The 27,872-nt window shown below is 52.2% G+C and overlaps 1 protein-coding gene across 3 annotated transcripts in view; it reads left to right on the top strand.

The window, feature by feature from the left end:
- Positions 1-27,872, top strand: part of ABAT (4-aminobutyrate aminotransferase) — an 85,567-nt gene that overhangs the window by 53,409 nt on the left and 4,286 nt on the right. For all 3 annotated transcript variants that reach the window (XM_038540409.1, XM_038540411.1, XM_038540410.1), the window contains exons 3-15: positions 1,625-1,722; positions 4,094-4,123; positions 5,347-5,464; positions 9,079-9,128; positions 16,056-16,136; positions 16,771-16,863; positions 17,350-17,412; positions 19,522-19,585; positions 20,121-20,269; positions 21,367-21,504; positions 22,251-22,418; positions 23,564-23,710; positions 27,720-27,831. In XM_038540409.1, coding sequence (XP_038396337.1) covers positions 1,625-1,722; positions 4,094-4,123; positions 5,347-5,464; positions 9,079-9,128; positions 16,056-16,136; positions 16,771-16,863; positions 17,350-17,412; positions 19,522-19,585; positions 20,121-20,269; positions 21,367-21,504; positions 22,251-22,418; positions 23,564-23,710; positions 27,720-27,831 — 1,311 coding nt within the window. The remainder of the gene's footprint in view (positions 1-1,624; positions 1,723-4,093; positions 4,124-5,346; positions 5,465-9,078; positions 9,129-16,055; positions 16,137-16,770; positions 16,864-17,349; positions 17,413-19,521; positions 19,586-20,120; positions 20,270-21,366; positions 21,505-22,250; positions 22,419-23,563; positions 23,711-27,719; positions 27,832-27,872) is intronic.

Raw genomic sequence — 27,872 nt, 5'->3', positions numbered from 1 at the left:
ACCACTAGATTTTAACTGGACTTTATGTTCAAAGGGCTACAGCTTGTTGCATAATTAGTTCAGAAGCCCTCTTTGATATCCAGAGCAATTATGGAAAATTAAGAATGAATTTGCGTTTTCTAATATGGTTTTGTATACTTTGGCAAGCTGTGTGTGTGTGTCCGAGAGAGGGAAGGAGGGACAGAGCCTAGCACATTCTTTGCTTCTCTGAGTTTTGGTTTTCTCTCCTATAAAACAGAAGCAACAATGTGCCTCTCAGGGTTGCATAAAGAGAAATGAGATGGTGTAGATGACTTACACAAAATGTCTAGTGATTCCCTATTTGATGCAACCCAAGTAAGAGGAGCTAACATTTCCCAGCCACCACATGTGTGCCCAGGGTCAGTCACCCCACACTGACCTTGGGTTCACCACAGCCCTCTTTCAACCAGGGCTCAAGATGTGGGACCGAGCTGCCCTTTATCTTAGCCATGTGCTGAGCTCAGAAGCCTTTGTGGGTCGAGCCTGGGACCAGCCCCCCCCCCCATGCATTAATTACTGTACAAAAGTAATGTGCAAGCCAATGACTTGTGCCCCAAACTTTTGTTTAAACAACAACAACAAAAAAAACATAAGTGGGGAACCACCTGAATTTAGACATTTGATTATTCCTTCCTCGGTGATTTTTGAATCTCACAACTAGGGACATAACTCGAGGGGCCATGCTACCAGCATCTGGTGGGTGGAGCCAGGGATGCAGCTCACCATCCTTCAGTGCCCGGGATAGCCACCACGACAGTTATCTGGCCCAAAATGCCATTTGTGCTAAGGCCTCGAAACTCTGGCTTATGTATATATTGGGATATATATCTGGGTATAAGTTAAATTTTGACAACATTTGGATAATTTTTATAATCTGCGCTTTCACATGGTAATACCATGGCCATCTTCCCACGTCCATAAAAATTCAGAATTTCCAGGGGCACCTGAGTAGCTCTGTCGGTTAAGTGTCTGACTCTTGATTCCAACTCAGGTCGTGATCTCAGGGTTGTGAGATCGAGCCCCACATCGCACTCTGTGCTGGGTATGGAGCCTGCATAAAATTCTCTCTCCCTCTCCCTCTGCCCCTCCCTGCTCATGCTCTCTCAAAAAAATAAAAAATAGAATAAAATTTCCATGTCCATGAAATGGTGGAATATGTCATATCGTGTTTAGCTGCTCTCTACTGTTGAACATTTAGGTTGTTTTCTTGTTGAAAGGCAGTATTATTATAAATAGCTTTAACCTACATTTTGTGTACTGGTCCCATTATTTTCTTAAGATGAATCCTAAAATGAGACTGCTTAGTTAAAAGGAATAGAAATGTGTCATTAGCTGATACATCAGCAGGACATGAGCATGCCTATTTGCCTACAACTTTGCTAGCACTGGGCTTCCCCATGGGGTTTTTTTGTTTGTTTGTTTTTAATCTGTTGTGTTTTTGTGGTGCCCAGGTCTGGCCAGAGTCTGTGTTCATGGATGGTCTGACTAGGATGGGGTTGAGGCACTGGCACTGTCTCCACTGGAGACATCAGGCACCTGTTAGGACGGAATTCTCATTACAGCTACTGTTACCAGGGATTCTCATCATCTTTGTTTATTACAGGCTCCAGACACATCAGTCAGGCCGCAGCCAAAGTTGATGTTGAATTTGACTATGACGGGCCCCTGATGAAGACAGAAGTCCCAGGGCCTAAATCTCGGGTGAGTTGAGCACACTTGAGTGGTGTTCATAAGAACAAAGTGAAAGGGGTCCAGGTGGTAAGAACACAGTGAAGCATAGGGACCTGCATTCTTAGCTGCTTTTAGAGAGCCTGCCACTAGAGATGCAGGACATTAAATGAGGCCGTTCTGCCACAAGAAGTCAAAGAGGCCTTCTCAGAGGAGATGTATCAGTTACCTATTGTCACAGTAATGCTGTGTAACAAACAATCACAAAACCTCAGTTGCGTTCAGATTGCCTATGCATCTGGGGTTAACTGGGAGCTAGCAGGACAGCTCCGTCGGGCCCATCTACATGCCTGGGGGATGACTGGCCACTGGTTGGTCTAGGCTAAGCTTGTCTTGGGTCTCTCGTCCTCCAGCAAGCTGGGCTGGGCTCGTCCTCATGGCGATGGCAGACGAGAGCACATAATGGGTTTCCTGAGGTCTAGGCTCCACATTGGTCCACCATCACTCCTACCTCATTCTGTTAGCCAAAGCAAGTCAGATGGCTTGCTCGGAGTCTAGAGTGAAGGGCTGGGGCAGGACATCTGACCAAGATGGAAGAACGTGGCATGACAGATGGCACAGGACAGGGAGAGCAAAGGCCCTTGATCTTGACCTTGAAGGATAAAAAGGAAGAACTCACTAAAGGAGCGCCATTCTGTTGCAGGTGAGGGGAACAGTATGTGGACAGGTGTGCAAGGTGACAGGACACAGCATATGAGACACATTGGGTAGCTCTGGATCCCTAGAGTATATGTTATTGTGTGAGATGGAAGAGGTGCAAGACGACTCTGATGAGGAAGGTTGGCACCTCTCAGAGATGCTACAAAACCTGCATATAACACATTTCAGAAGGCTGACTAACCTTGATTCTGTTTTGTGATGCGCTATACTATTTCTAATGTTTGCATCAAAAAAACAACAATGTAAACCTTTTTAATACAAATTGGCTTTTTTCTTGGCAATTTGCAGATTTTATCCACAATGTCTTTTTTTTTTTAACTGTCAGAAGATACCCCTTGTGTTATTGCAATTAGTTTATAAATCTGGAAATCTCATGTATTAATGCAAGTGATTGTAGTTATTTTGATAGCATTTTACTAACAAAAGAAGGGATATTTTTCATGCATATTTCTGTGAAGGAGAGGTGCATTTTAATTTCATTGTGGTGAAAATACCTGGAATGATCATTTTATATTCTTGTCATTAATATTAATTTCTATTTTTTTAAGATTTTATTTATTTATTAATGAAAGACACAGAGAGAGGGAGAGAGAAAGAGGGGCAGAGACGCAGGCAGAGGGAGAAGCAGGCCCCATGCAGGCAGCCTGATGCTGGACTCAATTCCAGGACTCCAGGATCAGGCCCTGGGCCAAAGGCAGGTACTAAACCACTGAGCCACCCAGGGATCCCCATTAATTTCTATTTTTATGTGGAAACATGATTTTATGACACCAATTGCTAAAGTTGATTTTATGTTGAATTATTTTTAGAGATTGAATCTATATAGTAGTAAAGCAACTAGTTCCCAATTCCCAATACATAATTCCCAGTTTCTGTATAGACTTGTACATGTGGTTTTTGGAGTGTTTAGACTATAATTACAAGTGGTTCTTTGATGTGCAAGTTTATATTTTCAGTTAATTTTATTTTTTATAACAGGATATTAAAGCCTTTTTTCCCCAAATGAAAAGGGAACCAGGGTGCCTAGATGACTCAGTCCATTAAGCATATGACTCTTGAGCTCAGCTCAGGTCTTGATCTCAGGGCTGTGAGTTCAAGCCCCATATTGGGCTCTACACTGGGTGTGAAGCCTACTTTTAAAAAAAGAGAGGGGGGGGCCCTGGTGGCTCAGCGGTTTAGCACCACCTTTAGCCCAGGGTATGATCCTGGAGACCCGGGATGGAGTCCCACATCGGGCTCCCTGCATGGAGCCTGCTTCTCCCTCTGCCTGTGTCTCTGCCTCTCTCTCCTTCTGTGTCTCTCATGAATAAATAAATTAAAACTCTTTAAAAAAATTTTTTTTTTTAAATTTTTTTAAAGGAAGGGGGAACCTATGTTTTATGAGCACTAAACACCTTTAGCTTAAATATTTTTAATGTTTTATTTTATTGCTATCCTTCCAAGTTTCTACATTTCTGTTTACAGTGGTAATGTAGCTGGCAGGAATAGTTTCCTGCCAACTATTTATATTAAGCAATTTTTTAATAATTGTAATATTATTAAATTACCTATGACTAATTACCTATGAGGTTATTGGCATAAGGCTGGGGAGAAGCCCCAACACTTGGAAAGACATGAAAGACTTGAACCTTCTTTGGCAAGAGTGTGTCCTTGCTATAATGCTTTTTGCTCTTCTTGCCTGCAGGAGTTAATGAAACAGCTGAATATAATTCAGGTAAGTGAGGATGAGCTAGCATTCTCTCCACTGCTTCTCTATTATAACTTAGCTTAGGGACACAAACACTTAGGCTGTGCTGGCTCTTAAAAAAAAAAAAGAAAAAGAAAAAAATACAACTGATTTTGTTCTAAACCTTTTTTCTCCTAATTTCCCTTGTGATTTCTTTTTCAACTCATTTGTTATTTGTGTGTTGTTTACTTTTCACATTTTGGTGAACTTCCCAAATTTCTTTCTCTTACTGATTTCCAATTTCATTCTATTGTGGTTGGAAAATATATTTTGTGTGATTTCAGTCCTTTTAAATTTACTGAGGCTTTTATTTGGTCTATCCTGGAAAATGTCTCACATGCACTTGAGGAGAACCACTGTTGGGTGGAGTGTTCCATAAGTGTGTGGGATCTATTGGTTTAAAGTGTTAAGTCTTATTTCCTAGTTAATCTTTTGACTGGTTGTTCTATCCACTATTGAAAGCCAGCTATTAAAGCTGCTAGCTATTCTCTTATAATTATATTTTTCTTCAGTTCTGCCCATTTTAGCTTCATGTATTTTGGGGCTCTGTTTTCAGGTGCTTACATGTTTATAATTGTTACATCTTTTTAAGTGGACTTCACCTCTAGAAACATTTTTGTTTGTTTTACAGTTGATTTCGTCTGATTAATATAAACCATTTCAGCTTTCTTAGGATTGCTGTAAGAATCATGTATCTTTTTCCATTCTTTTACTTTCAACTTATTTGTATTGAACTGAGAGTACACCTTGTGTAGACAGCATATAGTTGCATCTTTTTATCCAGTCTGACAGTTTTGTTATTATTGATATATTCATATCTTCCATTTTACTGTTTGTTCTCTGTATGTCTCATATATTTTTGTTTCTCTTTTACTCTGTTTTTTTTTTTTTTTTTGCAGTAAGTGGATATCTTCTAATGTGCTGATTTCATTTCTTTCATAATTGGTTTCTTCATGGTTGCTCTAAGGCTTACCATTATCTTAACACCAGAATCTTCTTCAGATTTATTTTGTTTGTGATATATAAAATACAAACTTACACCTTAGTAAACTATCATAAAGCAAACCATTCATGTAAGCACCCACAGATACCCTCTGTGAAACCGCTGAATAGACAGGACATGGTTTACTTCACCAGTTCAAGCTTCATCCTGAAAGATGGAGAATCTAGGGGATTGCAGCAACCCTGAATCAGTCCCTGCTTTCTCCAAGAACGCAGAGGCTGTGCACTTTTTCTGCAATTATGAAGAGAGCCGAGGCAATTACCTGGTTGACGTGGATGGGAACCGGATGTTGGACCTTTACTCCCAGATCTCCTCTGTCCCCATAGGTAAGAGCTGAGAAATCCATCCTCATATGTATCTCCTCTCTGTTAGCCGTGACTGCCCAGACTTTACATGTTCCTTCCAGCATGCACATCCCTGTGTGCCGCCAGACACTTCCCTCAAGGGCAGAGAAATGGAGCAAGTAATTGGTAGAGGGTCTAGTATAGGGACTTTACGTGACTTCTCTTCTCTCATTTACTCTTCCTTGAAACCCCACAGGGTGAATATGTATTAATACCTCCATTTTGTAGACAGATAAGCAAAACTCAGAGAGGTGACCTGGCTTGCAGAAGAAGCATGGCTAGGACGTGAGCCCAGGTGTGCGGGGCCCTAGCCTTTAATGTCAACTGTCTTAGGTCTTGTAGAAGAGCCTGAGGCATGGGTTCTGTACAAGTTGCTTATTAAGGGCACAGTCTCAGGAGACAGAAAGGAAGAGAGAAAGGCTAAGAAGGATGAGGTCTCAGCCAGAGACTAGCCATAGCCTGACACACAAGGGGCTCTGGAGCATGAATTGCACCCCAGAGTTGGTCCCTGACTGCATCAAAGAGGCTGGCCTTTTTGTACTCCAGTGCATTCCAGCTGCCAACAGGAAGGACATGGCTCATCTCTCGGGCAAAGTGGCTTCCATTCACCAAGGGCAGTTTTCCAGAGAAAGAGGCGGATGGAGCTGTTACTGGTCCCCACACAGGCAGTTGGGAAAGGGGTGGCCTGCCCAGTCAAGGTGAGCGGTGGGGGGCATCAGCAGCGTCTGTCCCACCAGGCTGACCTCTGGGCCATACAGAGCGTGACTTGCTGCTGGAGGAGAGTAGGGCAGACGATGGGATGGATAAGGCTGACTCAGACACACAGGTAGCTGCTGCGCACAATGGTGTGTGGGCTGAGCGTCTCATTGGGTGAAGCCTGTCCCTCCATGCATGGTGCCAGTCCCTATTTATTTCCCATTAAGATGCAATTAGACAGTAAGGTGACTCATTCCTTTTGGGCAGCTCATCATTCAGACACACTATGGTCTCCAAAGGCATTTTGGGTTCTGTGAACAACCTTCTTCGCATTCCAGATTGGTGTGGAAGGGCCAGTTCTGGAGTTCTCGGGGTCAAATCCTAGCTCTACCCTGTAACAGCCATGGGCTGTAGGCCGTTCTCTTCCCAGCTAGCTCTGTGTCCTCCCATCCCCAGCCCCTGTGGGCCTCCCTTAGTCTTCATCCCCATCCAGATGCCAAATGTGTGGGGGGATGTGGGAGATCAGGCCAGCAGAAGTTGAGAAAGCATGGGGAGTTCTGAAAGTTCTCCTCTGGTCATCTTCTCTCCCCTATCTGGAGTCTTTAAAATGATTTCTCCTAACGTAACTGCTGTGAACTTGCCACGTGCGTGGCACCCTACACACTATCCCATTAGACCCTACAACCGTCCTGTCACAGTAGGTCTTTTAACATCATCTCCAGCTTTCCTGTGGGGGCCAGGTCTCAAAAGGTCACAGCATTTGTCCAGCATGTCCAAGGAGCCCAAGGATTTGAACCAAAGGCCCTCTGCCTCCTAAAGTTTCTTCTGTGATAGCAGCCTCACAGTTGGCTGCCTTGCCGCACCCCACCCCGCCATGCAGGGTCCCACAACATTAAAAGCCCAGGCATGGATTTCCCTGATCAGAGGGACCAGCTCTGCTCTCATCTCTCCCTCTGAAGTCAATAAGACAAGCTGCATCTGTGGTTTAATAAGATTTTTCCTGGAACTGGCTTATCTACTGAGGCAGAAAAGTCATAAACACCCAGGCAGCATGATAAAGAACCAGAGCTGAAAGACCTCTGGCTAAAATACAGTTGGAAAAAACCCACAGAGTGCTTGTTCCTTCCTTGAGTAATGAGCACCCTGCAGCCTTGGGCCTAGGATGCCCTTGAGAAGGGCAGGAGGGCAGGGAGGCTGCTCACAGCTCTACCCGCTGGGCCCCCCAGGTCACTGCCTCAGCACACACACCTGTCCACCCTCCTCCAAGCAGGCAGAGTGAAACCACAAGGCTCATCAAGTCATTCACTCTTTGATGCTGCAGAGGAGAAAGTCTCCCCAGGGTAGTGCTGGGACCTTATCACCCCTCTGAACTTGCTAGGCTCCTCTGCCAGAGTGGAGCAGGCCCTAGGCCCGGGGCCCTGGGCAGGCCTCTCACCAAAGGGATATGAGTCTCCCCTCCAAGTAGTTCATTTAAGGCTGCCTGACTGGCTCAGTAGGTGGATCATGTGACTCTCAATCTTGGGATTGTAGGTTCAAGCCCCGCATTGGGTGTAGAGAGTACTTAAAAGAAAAAACTAAATCTTAAAAAAAAAAAAAAAGTTTATTTAAACTAAAAATGAACTGGTTTAAAGAAAATAGGTACAACGTATGCATGGTAAAAATTGTGATCCTGGAGACCAGGAGTTGCCCTCTCTGCCTCCTGCACTAAGACCCACTGGCTGGTCTCCCTTGCGACAGTTCTGGGCTCTTGCCCGTGTTGCTGGATCTCCACCTCATTTGTTCGCTTAGCTACTGTGTACCGAGCACAATACTTGGCCACTGCCTTGGAGGGTCCTCCAATCTGGTCCCCTGACCTCTGTGCCCACCCCCCGACACACACAGGCCTGCTCTTCCCAGTGGAGTCATTGCCAGGATTGGGAACGATAAACAGAAGCTGAAAATAGGGACCCAGGACTCTGGCCCCAGTGCTGTGAAGTGTCCCTCCTCCTTTACGATAAATGCCTCCCCTGACCAAGCATCTGTTGTGTGCAGCGGGCTTTCTTTCTTTTTTTTTTTTTTTAAGATTGTATCTATTTATTCATGAGACACACACACACACACACACACAGAGACAGAGACATAGGCAGAGGGAGAAGCAGGCTCCATGCAGGGAGCCTGACTTGGGACTTGATCCCAGGAGCCCAGGATCACTCCCTGAGGCAAGGCAAATGCTCAACCGCTGAGCCACCCAGGGATCCCATGCAGCAGGCTTTCTGTTCCTCATGGCCCCTGGTAGATGTTAGGTTGCTTTCAAACCTGGAGATACTAGAGCATCACGGTTAAGATGCGTGTGCATTGGTCACTGTACATGCGTGTAGGACGAATACACAGAAGGCCAGCTGCTGAGTCAAAGGATGTATCCTGAGCCTTGTCGTGCAATCCCAGGCTCAGCCTGCACGGTCGATGCAGTCGATTCTAGGAAGCAGTGAATGTACAAAGGGTGGTGCGCGCGGGTCACAGGTTACAAGCTGCACCATTCATTCGCTTGGTTCCTGAGCAAATGTGTGTTGTGATTCAACTCCAGCAGTGGCCTGGGGGAGGAAGGTGAGGGCCGCATCCACAGTTCATCACACTCGCCTCGGTCCTGAAGTGAGCCTCAGCCTTGCATTCACTGCCTTGTCTGTGTCTAACCCCCTACGGCTCAGACCTGGGCGTCAGGATCAACTAGAGAATTTGGGAAGATCTCTGGCAGCGGCCTGAGTTGATCCTGAGTCCAGAGGTCTGGGTGGGCCCCAGGAATGGGTCTTGTCTGCAAGGGATAAAGAGGCCCCTCATGAAGGGATTGGGAGGGGGTGACAAGCCGTGGGGGAGGGGCGCGAGGACCCTCTAACCAGGACTCTAACTGAGCCCTCTCTCCCCAGGCTACAGCCACCCTGCTCTCCTGAAACTGGTTCAACAGCCTCAAAATGCGGTGAGTCCTGGGTTATGCAGTGTTCGTGGTGATCCAGAGGATCACTGGGCAACCCTTCATTCATTCCACAAATATTTATTGAGCACATACCATACACTAGAGACTTGGAATGCCTTAGTGAGCAAAACCACAGAGCCCTGCCCCATGGTCAGTTAACCACACACATGAGCAGGGATCTGCATCCAGAATGAGGCAGACAGTACTGTGTTGGTGCAAAACAATGATGGTGGCAGCAGAGGTTGACATCTATCGAGAGTGAAATGTGTGCCAAATGCTGTGTTCAACACTTTGCAGCTGTAATTGTTGATAAGTCCATGGGGCAGGGCCCCGTTGTCATCACCATCCTACAGATGAGGACACGGAGGCACAGAGAAGTCAAGGATTTGCCCAAGGTCACACAGCGAGAGGAGGTGCTGGGACTAAAACCCACAGGAGCAGGGCTTTCCAGGGATTGAGGGGGCCGGGGGTCAGGGAAGGGTTCCAGGGAAGTGACTGAAGAGGAGGAGAAGCCTCCAGGGCCCCTGCAGGGAGAAGGGAATGGGAGGGAGAGCAATGGTGAGGACAAGGAGAGAAAGAGGACAGGTGGCCAGAGCGGAGCCGCAGGGACCGGACAGGGTGTAGATGTAGGGACCACATAGGCCGGATGTCAGTCTCGGGGCATGGGGATGCTCGGAGTGGCGGCCAGCAGCGTCCCCTCTTCAGTTGTGAGAACCAAACCTGCCTGCAGACACTGCCACGTCCCCGGCGGGGGGGGGGGGGGGGGGGGGGGGGGGGGGAAGTGCAAGTAGAGGTGCCCTAAGACTCGCACCCCTGACCCCTGGGGGGCACACTGAGTATAACACGCTGAGCAGCGCTTCCCCCCAGGTGCACTGCTCGGTGACCCTTCCCATATAACCCGGTGTCTCTCAGCTCTGCTTTCGTTATTACTTACGTAAGGAGCCTTCCTAGACATTCTCTTCCTAGTTGTTTCCGCCGTGGCGTAACTTCAGTGCCTCCGTGTTTCCTGCTGCTGCGTGGCCTGAGTCTGGCGGCTCAGCTGAGCACTCTGCTTGGGGTCTCACAAAGCTGGAGGCTCTGGGGCAAAACCTGCTTCTGCGCTCACTCGGGCTGTTGGCACTCATTCTCGGGGTTTCCACGCCAGCAGTGCCGGGCCAGTCCTCTCTGCCCTCCTCCTGCTTCTGCTCTTAACAGAGGGCTACCCTGGTTGCACTCAGCCCATCCAGAAAATCCAGAGTAATCTTCCTATCTGATCTGATCAAGGACTTTTAATCCCATCTACCCAAATCCTCTTTGCCATGTAAGGCAATCCCGTCAGGGATGGGAAGAGGGTGGGGCATTTTCCTGGAGGCCAACATAGCGCCTACAAGTCCCCTGCCAGACACAGACCTCAGAATGGGCTGTGCGCTCCCGTCACGGGGAGGGGGGGGGTGCTTCACCCCCGGGGAGAATGCCTCAGTGGCACCTGCTCCCCACAACATGCCCCGCACCTGGCTGCCAACCCCTTAAGTCTGACGGCATAGGTGCATCTCTAACACGCTTTACCACCTCGTAAGCGGAGTCCTGCAGCCGGTGGTCGCACTCGGCCTATTTCCCTCTGAGTCTGTCTGTGTGATTCATCCCGGTGTGTAGCCGCAGACCAGCCGTGCCCGGGCCATTGGAGCGTCCTCCGTGTGTGCATCCCTGCAGTGAACCGGCCCGTCCTACCGCCGGTGGGCCTTTGGGTGCTTCCCCATGCAGACACTGGTGAACGTTGGAGAGCCTGGGTTTTGGTGGCCATGTTCGTGCGTCGCCGCTGGGCTCTGCTGGCCTGGCGCTGGCCTGGCAGCGTGCACGTGCAGGTGGCTCCGGCAGCTCCAGCGGCTCCCACCAGCCTGTCCCTACTGCGCCCCCTCCCCGTCCTCGCCTGCACCAAGTGTCACTGCGGGGCCATCATCCTACTCAGAGTGACACAGCAAGTGGGGCTCCTGAAGAGAAATCTAAGCCAGGTGGACGGTGGGGGTCAGGCGCATTGGGGACCCGGCTCCCAGGCTTGAAGTCCCTCCCCTTTTAACCGTCAGACTTGAAGGTGACAGGAGAGAACCACATTTCCCCTGAGGGATGTCCCCGCCCTGCCTGGGAGGGGCTTGGGCCTGGCTCCCCCCACCCCCTTGACGCACCCCGCTCCCCCCCGCCCGCCCCCCGGCCCCCAGTTCAGGGGCTGCTGGAGCAGAAATGGGCGTCCCCTGGAGGTGCCTGGCGAGCCCATTTGGGAGGCTCCATGGGGATGTTTACATTCAAAGCCTGGCTTTGTTTCGAAACGTTGTGCAGATCCCAGATGCCTCAGCAGTTGGTGCTGAAAAAACTGTGTCAACAAACATGTCACACACATTTGCGGTGTCAGCTGCATCCGGAGGCAGAATCATCCCCGAAAACACGTGACTTCGGGGCCCAGGGATTCTGATTCCAGGGGATGCCCTGCCCCCACCCTTCTCTGCCAGGATTCGTGTCCCCTCCCCTTCTTGCCTCTCACCCCTCACCCTGTCCAGCCGGCCCTGGTTTGCGTGTCTCCAGCAGCCCCTCTCCACCAGCACCCCCACCCCGGAGGGCCCGTGCTCACCGCCCCCGAGCTGCGCCTTGCCTAGAATTCCTTCTCCTACCCACTGCCTCCAGGATGCACCCCAACTCCCCCACTTCAGGTGCAAAGCCCTTGGTGGTTTGGCTCCTGCTTCTTCAGCCTCATTTCTTGACATTTGTTCAGTCATCAATTATTGATTGAACACCTCCTGCGTGCTGGGCACTGTTCTGGGTGCTGGCGAGGTCAGGGTCTGTGCTGACGGTGTTCTCCTGCAGAAGTCTGGGTTCGGCCAAGTGAAAGGAGCCCCTGGGCACAGTCTCAGAGAAGTGGGAGCTGCCCTAAGTTCAGGGGGGTACACCTGGGGCACCAGGCTGGTGGACCATTGGTTGACATGGTGGGTCTTCCAGATTCTTGGCTAGAGATGCACTCGGCAGCGATTATGGGACTTTGCCCATCGAGGACAGGTTCCTGCCAGGTCATTGTAGTCCTACGAAGGGGCTAATCAACCCTTTTGTACCCCAACCACATCACCCTCAAACTCCAATGTAATTACTTCATGTGGCTGCAAAAAAATGAAACAGTGGCCCCTGGATCCAATTTCTGGGTTCCTGCCCCAGTTCCAGTTTCTTGTGTCACCAGGGCCACTCGTTACAGTGCCCAGTTCCTAAATGATCAGTGCACAGTCATTGCGCTGAGTGATGAGTGCAGCCTGACATCGATGACACCTGGGACTGCTGACCTGGTCCAGTCAGACACCTGCCGCCACCGTCACCTCCTGGCCTGTCTGCTATTCATCTAGACTGAGCTGCTGCCTCATCTTGCACTTTGATGCATCACTGGCTCCGTACAGGCAGCAAGGGAGACGTCCCCCTTTTGGAAGATAAGGACTCTGAAGACCAGAGAGGTCACCCTATGCCCCAGGTTGCACAGCCTCTTAAACCAAAACCCATTCTCTTCACACTGTGCTTTAGGACTGCTGAGCCTGACAGCAAGGGTTCTAGAAACCTGTCCTCATTTGATTCTGCTACCCAATGTCCCAGATACCCTCTGTTCTTAATGTCATGCTTTGTTGAACAAGAACACCACCCCCACATCTTCCCTGGCCCCAGAAAGGCAGTCAGGCTACCAGCCAGCACGGCCCTCCCCTCCGTGAGCCCCTCCCCCCACTGCCTGTGACAGCAGCTCGCCTTGACCCTGACCTCACGATGCGCTTGGTTTCCTTGGAGCCCCACTAACAGCTGGAGCAAAAGGAGATCCCCCTCCAGGCCGCTCCAGGCCGCTCCAGGCCAGCCAAGGTCTCTCTGGGTTGCACTGGGCCGACTCATATCCTGCATTAACGTTCTCAGGCAGAGGCTGCCCGCCGTGTCTGGCAAAGGAGTGGCTCTGAAGTCAGCGAGCCTGCTCGGAGTCTTGATTCTGCTCCAACCTGCTGTGTGACCTGGGGCGGGTTGCTTGACCTCTCTGGTCCTTGGTCTTCCCAGCTCTACAGTGAGGAGGGTTAACGTCCCCAGCCACTTACCCTAGACTCACCCAGGTGGTCACAAAGCAGAAAAAAATAAGAGTATGAATCCGCCCCGATTTCTAGCCATCCGAGCCCAATTCCAGAGCCACCAGGAGGGCGCATCTGAGGCCTCCCTGTCCAGCGAGCGCTACCTGGATTTGCCCTAAGATGACTGCACTGGTTACGTCTGAAAGAGAGGAACCTGAGCAGCCCCCAGGCCGGGTCATTACCTGTGCATTTAACGAGGTGATGCGACCATAGACTAGCTTCAGGTGCCCAGACAAGGTGGGGACGGTGCCCACCTCCCTTTCACCCAGTTCGCCGGTGCCGACACCTCTCTCCCCACAGCACCTTGTCGAAACTAAGAAATTAGCACGTTGTGTAGTGCAGACCTCGTTCAGATTTCCCCACTTTCCCCAATAGTGTCCATTTCCTGCTCCCGGGATCCAGTCCAGGATGCATTCAGCACAATCCCTTTTTAAAACCCAGATCCACTCCTGGGAACCTCGCTGTTTACGCATTGTGCAGAGCCTCCCTGGACCCTTCCCGACCCCAGCCTGGGGCACTCAGGATCTCCAGGGGAGGGGGCCTCTGGCCTTATTCCATCTGAGCCCACAGACTCACCCCACGGGGTCTGCATCTTTCCAGAATTAAATGTTCTCCTTTATCCTCACTTTAAAGCACGTCTCTGCAGCCCCACAAGCCTGTAGGGAGGCTTGGGGCCCTTGGCCCGGCATGTGCCTCCAACTTGTCATTGTCTGGGCAGCTAGTGGCCACGCCTGTGTTTTGAAGCCATCAGGCAGGGAGAGGCTGGTTTTCTTCAAGAATGCAGCTACCTGAGTGTGGGACTGTCCCTTGGTCAGAGGTTGTTTTAAGAGAATTCTGGCCAGCATTTTATAGTGGGGTGACTTCCCATTGAAATCTACATTTCCCTTTTCTTTTGAAATTTGGAGGCGCTGGCTCCCTCGGCCTGCAATCCTGCTTCAAAGTCACAGGGCAGAGCTGACCAACACTAGGGCCAGGCAGGTTCACCTCCGAGGCCACCAGGCCCCCTCGTTTTCGAATTATCAGAAGCGAGTGCCCATTTGGAATCAGATTTGCACTGTCAACTCCCTTGCAGAGGGAAATACTCCTCTGGACCCACATCTATCAAAATTAGAATAAAACACCAACATATATAGGGAGTCAGGTAATTTTTCTAACACTGGTTCTTTCATGCTCCTCCCATCCCACTTCTGAAGAGCTGCAGCCTGCATCGTGATCAGATGGCTCTCCTAAGCCCGGCTCGGTGTGGAAATTCCAGGACCAACACTGCCTCTTAATGCCTTTCCCCCACCCCTTTTTTTTTTTTTTTTTGATCAAAGTATAATTTACATGTAGTAAAACCCATCCTTTGTGCTCTGTAGCTCTGTGGGTTTCACAAACACACAGTCGTGTAGTCGCTGCCCAAATCCAGGCACCTTCATGCACCCACATTCATAGCACCGTGCCAGATGCCAGGCCTGGACGCACCCCGAGTGTCCATCAATGGATAGAACAGTGTGGTCTCCCCATACGACGGGATATTATTCAGCCTCACCAATCCTGAGTCACTCTGCACCACAGATGAACTCCGAGGACATGATGCTCAGTGAAAGCAGCCAGTCACTAAAGCCAGTGTGTGAGTCCACTTAGACGAGGGACCTAGAGTCGTCGTCAGAGTCCTAGCGACAGAAACATCGGTGGTGGTTGCGGGACTGGGGGGAGGAGGGATGGGGAGTCGGTGGTTAATGGGGACAGAGTCCTAGTTTTGTAAGATGAGAAAGTTCTGCAGATGCATGGATGGGTGCGTGACAACATACCTAACACTGCTGGACTGTACCCTTAGAAATGGTTACGCGGGTACGTTTTATGTCACCTGTTGTTTTTTTAACCACAATTTTTAAAAATCCAGACACAGCACAGTTCAGCACCCAGACATTCCCCCAACCCGGGCCAGCCCCTGGCAACCATGCGCTGCTGTCTCTTGCTAGTCTTGCCTTTTCCAGAATATCCTAAGAAGGGGACAGTGGGGCATGTGCCTCTCTGACTCCAGGCTCTTTCAGCATCATGACTGAGCTGCCCCTGTGTTCCCCCACATGTGTAATAGATGGTTCCTTCTATTGTTGAGGGATATTCTGTGGTGTGCAGATACCCATTCCCTTATCCTTCCTCAATGCGGGGACGTGCGGGTCATTTCCAGTTTGGGGCAAATAAAAATAAAACCCACCATAAACATTCACGGATGATCACGTCCTTTCATTTCACTTAGGTAAATGCCTAGGAGTGGAATTGGCGAGTGACGGGGCGTGTGTGTGTGCACGCGTGCGTGCGTGTGCAAGGGCACGTGTTCCACATTGTAAGAAACCGCCACGCCGCTTCCCAGTTTGTTCCCACCAGCTGTGAACGAGGGTCGTGGGTGCTCTGCACCGTCGCCAGCACGTGTTAGTGTCCACTCTTTGTTTTTGAGCCATTAGGATGGGTGGATTTTTTAGATCATAATTACAGTGTATAAAATTAGAATTACAAAATTATGATCATAAAATTGTGACTTAATCATAATTCACAGGAAGTTGCAAAAATAGTACTTTTGCAACTTTTGCTTCCCCCAGTGGTAGCATCTTCCGGAACTATAGTGCAATACCGCAACCAGGAAATATCACGGTACTTCTTACACGTGGAGCGATCCTAGCAGATTTCTCTGACGGTGCAGGGAAGCCAGCTGCTGCCAGCACCTAGCGAACACCGTCCGCCCACCTGAACACACCCGCTGTGAATAGCTCGGTTGGTCTCTGGCCGGCAGGGAGCCAGGTCAGGGCTGAGAAGTCACTGTGGGTCTCCTGCCTTTTTGCAGAGCACATTCATCAACAGACCTGCCCTGGGCATCCTTCCTCCTGAGAACTTCGTGGAGAAGCTGCGGGAGTCCTTGCTCTCGGTGAGTTCAGGGGTAGGGCGGGTGGGAGGACAACCTGCTGGGACCCACAGGGAGGCCCTTCCGGTCTCTGGGAGGGGGTGCCCGCAGGGGGAGGAGAGGATCCAGACCCACTCCTTTGAGGATGGGGGTGTTAGTCTTGCTCTTGTGCTGGTTCTTTCATGAAGGGCATTTTTAATTTTCCTCTTGAAGAGAAGAAGGGATTCCTTGTGCGCAGGAAAAAGGAACCGGGGGGATTGATATCTATTGCTTGATCGGAGCTTTGCGTGTTATTCAACCCTTCCCAACATTTCGGTTTTCGTGGTTGCAACAATTAAGGTCATTCTGAACCTCAACTTCCCACCGTAAAATGTGGGTGTTTCAGGGGATGGCTGTGGTGCCAGGCAGGACAGTCTGGGCTGCTCTTTGTGGTTTTGTCCTCCTTGCCCTCCAGCCTCAGGGCCTTCCTGGGCTTCTCACCACCCCCCTGGAAGAGCCCAAGTCCGCTCTCCTAGTCCTGCTCTCGGGAACCTTCCTGGATCCCTCCCAGCTCCCCACAGCCTCCAGCGTCCAGCGTGCACCTCTGCAGAAGTTCAGCACCAGCAAGGGCCAGGTGGAAGTCAAAACAGAGCCAGCCCACAACTGTCTTTCCCTGCAGGTGGCTCCCAAAGGGATGTCCCAGCTCATCACCATGTCCTGCGGCTCCTGCTCCAATGAAAATGCCTTTAAGACGATCTTCATATGGTACCGGGTGAGGTTTGGGGCATGAGCATGTGCACGCACACACACACGTACACACGGGCTCCCCACCCCCAGCCACACACTCGCCCCTTGTCCAGCTGTGCATCCTACCCGGCCGGAGTACGGAACAGCAGTGACCATGGTTAAAACCCAGAGAGGGCCACTGCCTGGATGGGGCTTCCCAAACATCCCATGGTGGGTGGTGTAAGGAGCTGAGTTACCCAGTGTAATTACACTAGTTTCCTTGGCATAACACACCTCAGCAGCTCTTAGTTGTTCCAATGGAAGAATAATGCACCTGTGTGTTCCTCTACTTACTCTGCTGCGAGCACAATGAACCCTCTCGTGCTTTGGTGCATAGGTGCACCAGGCAGTGTATAGGATCAGCCCCGAGAAAGCACTCGCTAGGGATCCAAACTGAACGTGGGTTTGCATACAAAGTGGAAGCCCCTCTCCCCCCAGGGAGTCTGAGATTTCGTCTGTTGTGTTTTGTCAGAACAAGGAAAGGGGTCAAACAGGTTTCTCCAAAGAGGAGCTGGAGACGTGCATGATCAACCAGGTAAGCACGGCGGGCCCTTCTGCCCAGGCCATGGGACAGCTGCCACAGCCCCTCCAGCTGGTGCTGGCTGATGGACCCCGGGCTCTCGGGGAGCTCAGGCTGGACAGCTTCCACAACAGAGATGTATTTTCTCCCAGTTCAGGAGGCTGGAGTCCTAGGGGCAGCTCAGTTCAGTTCCCTGGGACAGGCTCTCTGCATGGCTCATAGACGGTGCCTTCTCACCGTGTCCTCATGTGCCCAGGTGCCTCATGTGCAGGCGCTCTGATGCCACCCCCAGGACCCCCCCAACCCTGACCACCTCCCAAAGGCCCCTCCTCCAGACACCATCACAGTGAGGGTGAAGGCTTCCACACAGATGTCTGGGAGGCGCACAGACATTGTGTCCCTACCGAGGGATCCCCAAGCATTCCCACTCCCTGGTTCATCCCCCTGGCATCAGGGCTGAGTGGGGCCCTTCCTGGCCAGCACTCATCAGTTTCCCAGGACAGCTGCCTGAATTTGACTGAGGAGCCTTTAATATACTTTCTAGAATCATCCAAAATGTCAGCACAGAGGCACGTACAGGGGCATTCTCCCCATTGGCGCTTATAGTCGTGATAACCGGGAAAGATTGGGAACCACTTGTATATCCAGTTACGGGGGATGGGGGACAGAGTGTAGGGGTTCCAAATGGAACCCCAGCGGTCCAAAGAGGCGCCAAAGAAGCTGGTGTCGGAGGCGGGGGCTGGCGGTGGGGGTACAGGGAGAACAGGGTGGGTGGATGCCAAGCTCCCCAGCCAGCTTCAACCAGACCAGGCCTGTCCTCCCTCATTCAGTGATTTAGACAGAAGTGTCTGCTGAAAAAAAAAAAAAAAAAATCAAGAGCCACTATACTCAGTGACCCCCTGCACATACCCACAGCAAAAATAGTCACAAAGGGTTTCTCTTGGCCTGGAGACATACGTGCTGTAATTCAGTGAAAACAGTGGAGGTAAATCGCACAGACACTGTGCTGTCAACCACGTAAATAAGTACACGAGAGATTACCAGAAGAAATCCTGCTAATACGTTTACAGTGAGCTGCCTCTGGGTGGTAAGGTTGTTTTTGGTTTCTTTGCATGCTTCCTTAATTTTTTTTTTTTCCTAATCTACCCCTTTCTCTGTGTTCATACAAACCTGCACAAACTTAAGCGTTTTCTTTTTCCTTCTGGCCATCTTTGAAAGCAGTGGATTGTGCCGACCCTCAGTCTCATCCGACACCCACGGGCATCTTGTTCCATCAACGTTTTTAGATCCCGTTGCTCACATTTAGTGGCTGCATCGGGGCAAACAAGGAAAATGACAGGAGGGTATTCCAGAGTTTGTGTGGAGGCAGGGGGTGCTTTCCTGGAGGTCTCAGGGACCTGGAGATGAGCCAGCCTGAGAAAACACTGTGTGCGCCTCCCAGCAACCCTGGGTCCCGGGGTTACTTCTGCAGCCCAGAGTCGGCCTGAAGCCACTGGAAACGGGTCTGGCCAGGTTAAGGGGTTGGGAAACAAGGCTGCTGTGCCATCGGCAGGGAGTTCCTGCGTCCCTCCCGAGCCCAGGGCAGCCGCTGTAGGAGGAGGCCACAGCCCCGCAGACCCCTTCCAAGGGCCTGGAGCACTTCTGGTGAGATGCCTGGTCCAGCCCCGTGTCCCAGGAGGCACCCGGCCCCCCTGGAACAGTGGAAGCCAGAGCAGTCTGCTGGCACGAGGAGTTCAAAACTCCAAAGCCCCCATAGCCCAGCAGGGGATGTCGGGGCTTAAGGCAGCATTGGGCCCGGGGCAGCTTGCTCGCCCAGCCTTTGTGCTCAGCCACCTGCTCTCGCCACGGGAGGAGAAGGGGCCCAGATGATGCAGAGCGTGTGAGAAGCCAGAAGTTTAGATACTTATATTAAATCTCTCGATTAAAGAATTTTTTACTTGACTTCATGGGCAAAACAAAACGCCTATGGGCTGGATGCCAGACCTGCGGGCTCAGTCTGTAACCTGGTCCTGAGAAGGGAGCGCGGTTCTTCCAATGCACGTGTGTTCCGCTAGGTGTGCAGGGCCAACAGTACAGCCCCCATCCCTACAGCAGCGACTGACAACCACCGTTTCTTGGTCCTAGGCCCCCGGCTGCCCCGAGTACAGCATCCTCTCCTTCATGGGCGCGTTCCACGGGAGGACCATGGGTAAGGAGGACCCGGCGTGATCCCCCGGTGGCAGTTAGGGTATGAGTGACAGCAGCAACCGTAGTGACGCTTGCCGTAGCTCCCACCCTGACAGTTTTCACGTAGTGTCTCACTGACACGGGATGCCTGGGTAGCTCAGCGGTGTCTCACTGACTCCACGCCGTTTCTGCAGAGCGGGGGTTGGGGATTGTCATTCCCACTTCACAGACGTGGAAACCAAGACGCCGAAAAGAAGGAACATCCCAAGGCCATCCAGTGGCAGAGCCAGGACTTAAACCCTGGCTCCGTGCCTCCAAAGCCTGGGCTTCATCTGTGATGATTCAGAAAGTAGAATACATGCACATGCACACACGCACACATGCACACGCACACACGGGCCCACGGGTTCTGCTTTAGCTTCGGGGTGTCACCGGAACTGCAGGCAGCAGGCCTCCCTGGGTGTTGGAAGACGTGGCCTGCACTGCCTGTCATCTCCTTTTCAAAGACTGTTCCTCCTACGTCCCCAAGCCAACCACCTTCTGTTTTGCTGGCCCAGGATGCTTAGCGACCACACACTCCAAAGCTATTCATAAGATCGACATCCCTTCCTTCGACTGGCCCATCGCTCCGTTCCCACGGCTGAAATACCCTCTGGAAGAGTTTGTGAAAGAGAACCAGCAAGAAGAAGCCCGCTGCCTGGAAGAGGTAACCCGGGACCGTGCACATTCTCCCGCCCCGTCTCCTTACCCCCGGGGAGGAGGAGCACAGAGTTCACCTGGGACCCTCGTGGCAGTCTCTGGGGGGGACGCGGAGACAGACACCTTGTGTCCCAAACGTTCCACATCAGGAAAAGTAATGAGACACCTTGATTTTGCCTCCTGGCATCCATCTCCCTGTTTCGGGTACTGATACCTTATCGTTTAAGCTTCTTTGGGGGCAGGCTTCGTGACTCCAGAAAAAGACAGACTTTATGAGGCTGTGGCGCAGCCCATAGAAAAAGTGGATGCCAGGGACCCTGGAGCCCACCGCTTTCCAGCCTTCTCCCAAGTGCTGGGGCTGCTTTGGGGTTGCAGCAGGGGCAGGCCAGGGCCTGGGGACGGGCAGCGTCGCAACCAGCAGCCATCCTTTAATCTGTTCCACATACTGGGGTTCCATGTTAGGCACTGGACAGAGTCTTCACTGGGGAAAAGAAGCTGGAAACTCTTCAGGTTTGGAATTTGAGCTCAAAAGAGGCTGATTTGAGGCTGGTCAGCCTCTTAGACTTGTCATCCTTTTCAGTTAATAATTAACACGTCCTGGGTGGGAAGCAAGGTGCTGGGTGCTGGGTACTTGTGGCAAATAAAAGAGACAAGACAATGGAGGCCACTCAGCCCTGTCCAATAGAAATATTTAACTACACATCATTGCAGTTTTTCTAGAAATCACAGGTTTTAAAACAAATACGTATCCGAGAATCTGCACAGAAGAGACTCTCTTACCAGTAATGGTCTCACACTAATGACCCTGTAGCAACAGCGGTGGCAGCAGCGACCCCTTCTTTACACCCGACCCTGTGCTGAGTGGTCTCATTCAGCCCCACCCCCCCCCCACCCCCCCGTGACCAGCGCCCTGAGTTTCTCCACCAGGTGCTAGCACCAGGCCCAAGTCGGGCACATTCCCACCCACACGAGCGGCTCTGAATGGATGCGATGAACACACGTTTAGCATCGCTTCGGGGGCAGGGGGTGGAACCCACCTGCCCACCCACAGATGCTGCTCTGGGGCTCCCGCCAACTGTTGTTACTTGTCCCCTGGGAACACAGGTGGAGGATCTGATCGTGAAATATCGGAAAAAGAAGAAGACGGTGGCCGGGATCATCGTGGAGCCCATCCAGTCTGAGGGCGGAGACAACCACGCGTCCGACGACTTCTTCCGGAAGCTGAGAGACATCTCCAGGAAGGTCAGTGCACAGGGCACAGGGCCTGTCGGGGCCATGGGCCCTCTGCAGTGGGTTTTCCAGAGCAAAGGGTTAGCCCTGGGATCCTTGCCCATGTCCAGAAGGTCAGAGGCTGCCCGGTGGCCTCACGGTATTGGAGGCAGGAAGGGAGGGAGTTTCTCCATAAAACCTCACTGCAGGCTCAGCCTCCACCCTGCCAGCTAGTCAGGGATGTTCCCCATCAAGAGAAGGCCTCGGCCTCCTCCTTGTCTCTCTCCAGACCCATCTCCTCTTGCAGCCCAGTGTGGTCCACTCAACAGACACCAAATGAGCAGACTCTAGGTTAATACCACGTGTTTACATGTGCAACTGGCACATCTAACCAGTAAGATGAGTTGCTCTAAACACAGATTCTCAGCAAGTAGTAGTCGGGGTGGTGAGCAGAACTGGCCACAGGCCAGCTGGAGCCTGGGAGGCAGGCGTCAGCTGCTCTGCTGGAGGAAGAAGACCCTGCGCGGCCTGAAGCCCAATGCAGCGCCGCCACGCTTCCGTTCAGGACGTCCTAAAGTGACGGTCCTATCCCAGCTCAGCAGTCTGAGGACAGGTTCAGACCCCGCTGCGGCAGAGCTGCTCTGCAGGCCCAGGAGCGGGGGCTTGGTCCACAGGCCAGAAGGCAGCGTGCCTCTGGGTGGACGCGGGGTCCCAGGCTGGTCCGGGGCTGGTCCTCGGTGGTGGGTGCTGATGTGCCCCTTGTCTCCCGTCCTGACCAGCACGGCTGTGCCTTCTTGGTGGATGAGGTCCAGACAGGAGGCGGCTGCACCGGCAAGTTCTGGGCCCATGAGCACTGGGGCTTGGCTGACCCGGCGGATGTGATGACCTTCAGCAAGAAGATGATGACCGGGGGCTTCTTCCACAAGGAGGAGTTCAGGCCCAACGCCGTGAGTAGCCGCCTGCCCTCCCCTGGCTCACCACCCCTGGCTCTTCCTCCAAACCAGGAGCAGAGGGGACCCTGGCCGGGTCACACCACTCCTGACCCATGTAATTAGCCAGTGGTTATGCTCACCCAGCTCTGTGCAGGGCGACTTCCTCGCAGCCACCGTCAGTCCCCTGCTTCCCATGTGCCCATACCATAGTGTTGGTAGCTGCTGCCGTGAACTGAGCACGTGCTCTGTGGCCGGCCCAGTACTTTTAATTCTCCCAGCAATCTAAGCAAGTAGGTGTTATTTTTCTCTCCTACTTTACTAATGAGGAATCAGGTACAGAGAGGTTAAGTAAGTTGTCCAAGGTCACATAGCCTGTGAAGTGACAAAGCCAGGATTCAAACATGGAGCCCACGCTCTAAACCACTGCACTGTACTGCCGGGTATCCACGGGGATGCTCATACGTACAGGCACACAGTTATCAGGGACCCAGGACCCTTTCCTCTACCATTCCTGCCTGTGACTTCCACCCTCAAGGTTGCCTCATGATCCAAAATTACTGCTGGAGCTCCAGCCATCACATACCAATTCCAAGCAGAAGGAAGAAAAAAAGAGGGAAGGACAAAGTGGCCCCCGTCTTGTCTTTAGAAAGCAGCCTTCCCAGAAATCCCACAATATTTCTGTTTCTAACACTTTGACTGAGATCTGGTCACACGGCCACTCCTGTCTGCAAGGGAGGCTGCAAGTGTGTTTTCGGTGTCTCCCCTAACACCTGCGTACTTCATAGAGGAATAAATGGGCGGTCATGGTGAGTGGCCATCGAGCCTCTCCTGACTCCACCACCATATTTTCTGGGACAAATCCCGTACCTTCTCAGACTTGGCTCCTTTGTATAAAGTGAGGTCACCGTAGTTACGGGCCAACTGTCGCGGCTTCCCCAGGACCGAGGGACTGCCCGGGGCGTGGGCCAGCTTGGCCTCCCCAGCAGCAGCCCCTAGCTGTAGGAAAGAACCCAGGGAGATGCCGTGTGTTGCCCTCCCTGAGCTTGGTCGATGCTCGCCAGGCTCGTTTCTCTCCTAAAGGAGGGACGGGTGTGTCTGAGGGAAGCAGGGGGCCCTCCAGGGTCTGCCTGTGTGTGAGCCCCTCCGACGCCCCGTTCCAGCCCTACCGGATCTTTAACACCTGGCTGGGGGACCCGTCTAAGAACCTGCTGCTGGCCGAGGTCATCAACATCATCAAGCGGGAGGACCTGCTGAATAACGCAGCCCATGCCGGGAAGGCCCTGCTGACGGGGCTGCTGGACCTGCAGGTAACCCCCGACCCCGGCCGCGGCTCCCCCCACCCCCGCCACCATCTCCCGTTCCTAGGGGCTCCATCCCTCCCCCACTCCCAGTTCCTGGTTCCCTTTGACACCAAGTGCAGGCATCCGTCGCCCCACTCACATTCCCCGCAGCGTGTCGCCTGGTCCCTCGTCGCGACTGCCCTCCTCTTACACGCCACCCCGCAGCGGCACCGTCAACAGGAGACGTGGGAAGCCCCAGAAGCCATTTTAAACGTTCTAGTAACCAAACAGTAAAAGGGAAGGAGGCAAAGTTAGTAATGACAGAGTTTCCTGACCCATTACACCCTGACTTGAGCCTGCCGTCAGCACAGAAAATACCGAAGGGGGCATTTCGCGTTGCCTTCCGTGTACCAAGACTTCGCCATCCAGCCCGTCCTTCACCCTGACACCCTGGCACAGCTCCCCTTGGACTTGGCACATTTCAGGCCATGTGTGGCCGCCGCACGGGACAGCACAGCTCCCGGTTACACTCGCTTGTCCTTGTTACTTCATGCTCCCTGCCTGCCACCCGCCCCCACCCAACACACGCATGCACAGGCACGTGCACACACGCACATGTGACTCTCCCAGACAGGGCAGGGGCCGTCGGGGGCCCAGTCCAGCCCAGGAGCTGGAGGAGAGATGACTCTCCAGCGCACCGGTCAGAGAGCCCTTCTGCCGGGATCTGAGCGGAACCACCAAGGGGTTATGGCCGTGGTGGTGGTGGTGGTGAGGGGGGGGTCAGTTGGTGGTGGTAACAGCTTCCATTTATTGAGTGCCCGCTGCATGCCCAGACTGGAACAGGGGCTCTCGTACGCCCGTGGAGTTAAGTCCAGTACCAATACAGTGAGTGGAGCCACCATTACTATCCCAATTTTACAGAAGAGGAAACTGAGGCGTGGAGGGGCTAGTAGCTTGTCCAGAGTGACACAGCTTCCCTGTGACACCCATGGGCTTGGAAGCTGATTCTGGTGGACTTCAAAGGCCGAGTTCTGTAGGTGCCTGGGTGGCTCAGGTGGTTAAGCATCTGACCCTTGATTTCAGCTCAGGTTGTTGTTTTTTGTTTTTGTTTTTTTTTTAAGATTTTATTTATTTATTGCTGAGAATACACAGAGAGGAGAAAGAGAGAGAGAGGCAGAGGGAGAAGCAGGCTCCATGCAGGGAGCCCGACGTGGGACTCGATCCCGGGTCTCCAGCACCACGCCCTGAGCCGTAGGCGGCGCTAAACCTCTGAGCCACCGGGGCTGCCCTCAGCTCAGGTCTTGATCTCAGGGTCGTGAGCTGGACACGCTGGGCACCGAGCCTACTTTAAAAAAAAGTCATGTCTCTGCCGGTGTTTACTTCTCTGATGTGATCAAGGACCTAATGATAATGGTTATTTCCATTAATTGAGAACTTGCTAAGCTCCAAGCATTGTGTTAAGAGCCTTATCTCATGTAATCCTCAGAATAGGTGGACTTCTCCTCCTTTAGAAGGAGGAGAAGAAAGCCAGCCCACCCCCATTAAATTTAAATTCCAGTAGTCTGAGGCCCAGGGGGCAGGCACAGGACTTGGCTCCAGACACTGGGCAGTGGCAGGAGCTCCAGACACCCTCCCCCCACAACATCCCAAGGTAGGGATACCAGATTTAACAAATCATAATACAACACCACCAGTTAAATTTGGAAAATAGCAACTAATTTCTTTTTAGAGTGAGTATATCCCGTGTACCATTTGGGACATACTTATACTAAATTATAAGTTGTTGATCTGAAATTCAGATTTAACTAGGTCATCCCGCATTTTTTTTTTCAGGCACTCCTAGCTCAGAACAATTTGAACTTAGGAAAACATAATGATGCTCATTTTCTGGGTGAGAAATGGGAGGCCTGGGGAGGTGAGCAGCAAGGAGGCCAGGCTTTAACCCCAGTCCCGCCTGACTGCGGACTCTGAACTGGTAAAGTGTGGCTCTTGGAACAGCTGAGACCCTCCAGCAGGTGCAGTGGGTGGGCTCTGTGTAGAATTTCTTTTTCTTTCTCTCCTCCTGGGCTGGATTTGCATTTTAACTGGAGTTGGGTAGAGGTGGGTCTAGGAAAAGCCTTTGCAAGAGTTGTGCCCTTCCTTCCTCCCTCCCTCCTCCCTGCCTCCCCAGATGAGGGTTCTGTGGAAACCTCCCGGAGCCAACACTGGCCGCTCACTTTGGGGGGCCCCAGAGGCTCATCTAAAGGGATGGAAGGGGAGAGGGCCCTGTCAGGACCCTACAAAGCTTTAGGCAAGAAGGAGTTACAGAACACCCCAAAATGATGAGCCAGACAAATGGGTGAAACAAAAGGATGCCTGTGGATATGGAACAATAGTTGAGGCCCTGCCATGAGGAGGGGTTGGGAGGGAGCTCCACGTCCTGCACTGATTAATCAGGTCAGCAGACACTCAGCACACGTGTGCGTGTGTGTGTAGATGAGACCATGTCCCCAGAGACAGCAAGAATATGGGACTTGTGGGTGGCTCGGTCCATGAAGTGTCTGCCTTCAGCTCAGGTCATGATCCCAGGGTCCTGGGATGGAGCCCCGGGTCGGGCTCCCTGCTCAGCGGGGAGCCTGCTTCTCCCTCTGCCTCTGTCCTTCCCCTTGCTTGTGCTCGCTTACTCTTTCATTCTCTCTCTCTCTCTCTCTCAAATAAATAGTTGAAACCTTTAAAAATAGAGGAGGGGGGAATATATTTGAAGCGCTGCCTCCCAGCCAATAGGCAGGTGCCCAAACGAGCAGAGAAAGTGCTGGAGTGACTGCCAAACCTCAGTTCCCCAGAGACCAAAGAGGCCCTCCTCTGCTGGTAGATCAAGGATTCAAGACCCTGATTGTAAGTGCCTAGCACAGCGCCTGGCACACACATGGGCCCTTACCACCACCAGAAAGTGGCATCATCTCCACTCTCCACCGAGGGACTGCAATGAGATGACACTTGCCCCTTGGCTCTGCCCTCACTGTCCTGAGGTTTTTGTTTTTGTTTTTTAAGATTTATTTATTTTAGGGGGGCAGAGAGAGAATCGATCCCACAACCCCAAGATGAGGACCTGAGCCCAAATCAAGAGTCAGATGCTTCCCCGACTGAGCCACCAGGCACCCCTGCCCTGAGATTAGTTTGGGTCATGCCTTCGCAGGGACGCTGGAGTTGAGAAGGAGCAAGATCTCCCACACCCAGTGGACGTAACTGGGAAGCTAACTTCCTCAGGCTGCTGGGCAAATGACCACAAGCTGGGTGCTTTAAAATAGGAATTCATTCTCTTGCCGTTCTGGAGACCAGAATCCGAAGCCGAGGTAGCAGCATAGGCACTGATTCTGGAGGCTCAGAGGAAGAACCCATCCCACGCCCTGCCCGGCTTCTGGAGGTTGCCAGCCATCCTCGGCAGCCTCCGCCTGTGGGAACCCAGTCCAGCCTCTGCATGCCCGTGTCTCCATCCAGACCTCCCTCCTATAAGGACACCAGTCCTTAGTGTTAGGGCCACTCCCATCCAGTGTGGCCTCCCCCCAACCTAATTCCATCAGCAAAGACTCTACTTCAAAGTAGGGCCACATTCACAGGTTCCAGGTGGGCATGACCTCGGGGAGGGAGCACCATTCAAGCCAGCACCCCGTCTCAGAGCCTGGAGTGAGGATGAGCTTCCTCTCCTGCCAGAACCACAGCTTCTCTAGAGGAAGCACAGATAAAGATGGCTAACGTCCTCTGAGCCCCTGCCAGGGGCCAGGCCCGGCGCTTGACACAGAGATCTTGTGTCGCTGAATTCCCACCATGGCCCATTGGGAGATGACAGAAGCTTCAGCTTACAGAAGAGGAAACTGAGGCACGGGCCACTTGCGTGACTGGCCCAAGGGTGCATCAGGAGAAAGAGGCAGAGCAGATTTGGGACTCGGGACTGGAGGTGTCCCCAGCCAGAGCCCATAACCCCACCACCGTCCTGCCAGACCCAGGGCAGCACCGCACAGGTGACAGGCTTTGACATCACCTTTTCCCCCCATTGCAGGCCCGGTACCCCCAGTTCATCAGCAGAGTGAGAGGACGAGGCACCTTCTGCTCCTTCGACACGCCCGATGAAACCATTCGGAATAAACTCATTCTAATGGCCAGAAACAAAGGTAAGCGAACAGGACCGGGAGCCGAGCTTCACCGGGGTCCC

Source organism: Canis lupus, chromosome 6 (genome assembly GCF_011100685.1).
Source record: "Canis lupus familiaris isolate Mischka breed German Shepherd chromosome 6, alternate assembly UU_Cfam_GSD_1.0, whole genome shotgun sequence".
Classification (NCBI taxonomy): Eukaryota; Metazoa; Chordata; class Mammalia; order Carnivora; family Canidae; genus Canis; species Canis lupus.
This window is presented reverse-complemented; position numbering and strand designations above follow the sequence as displayed.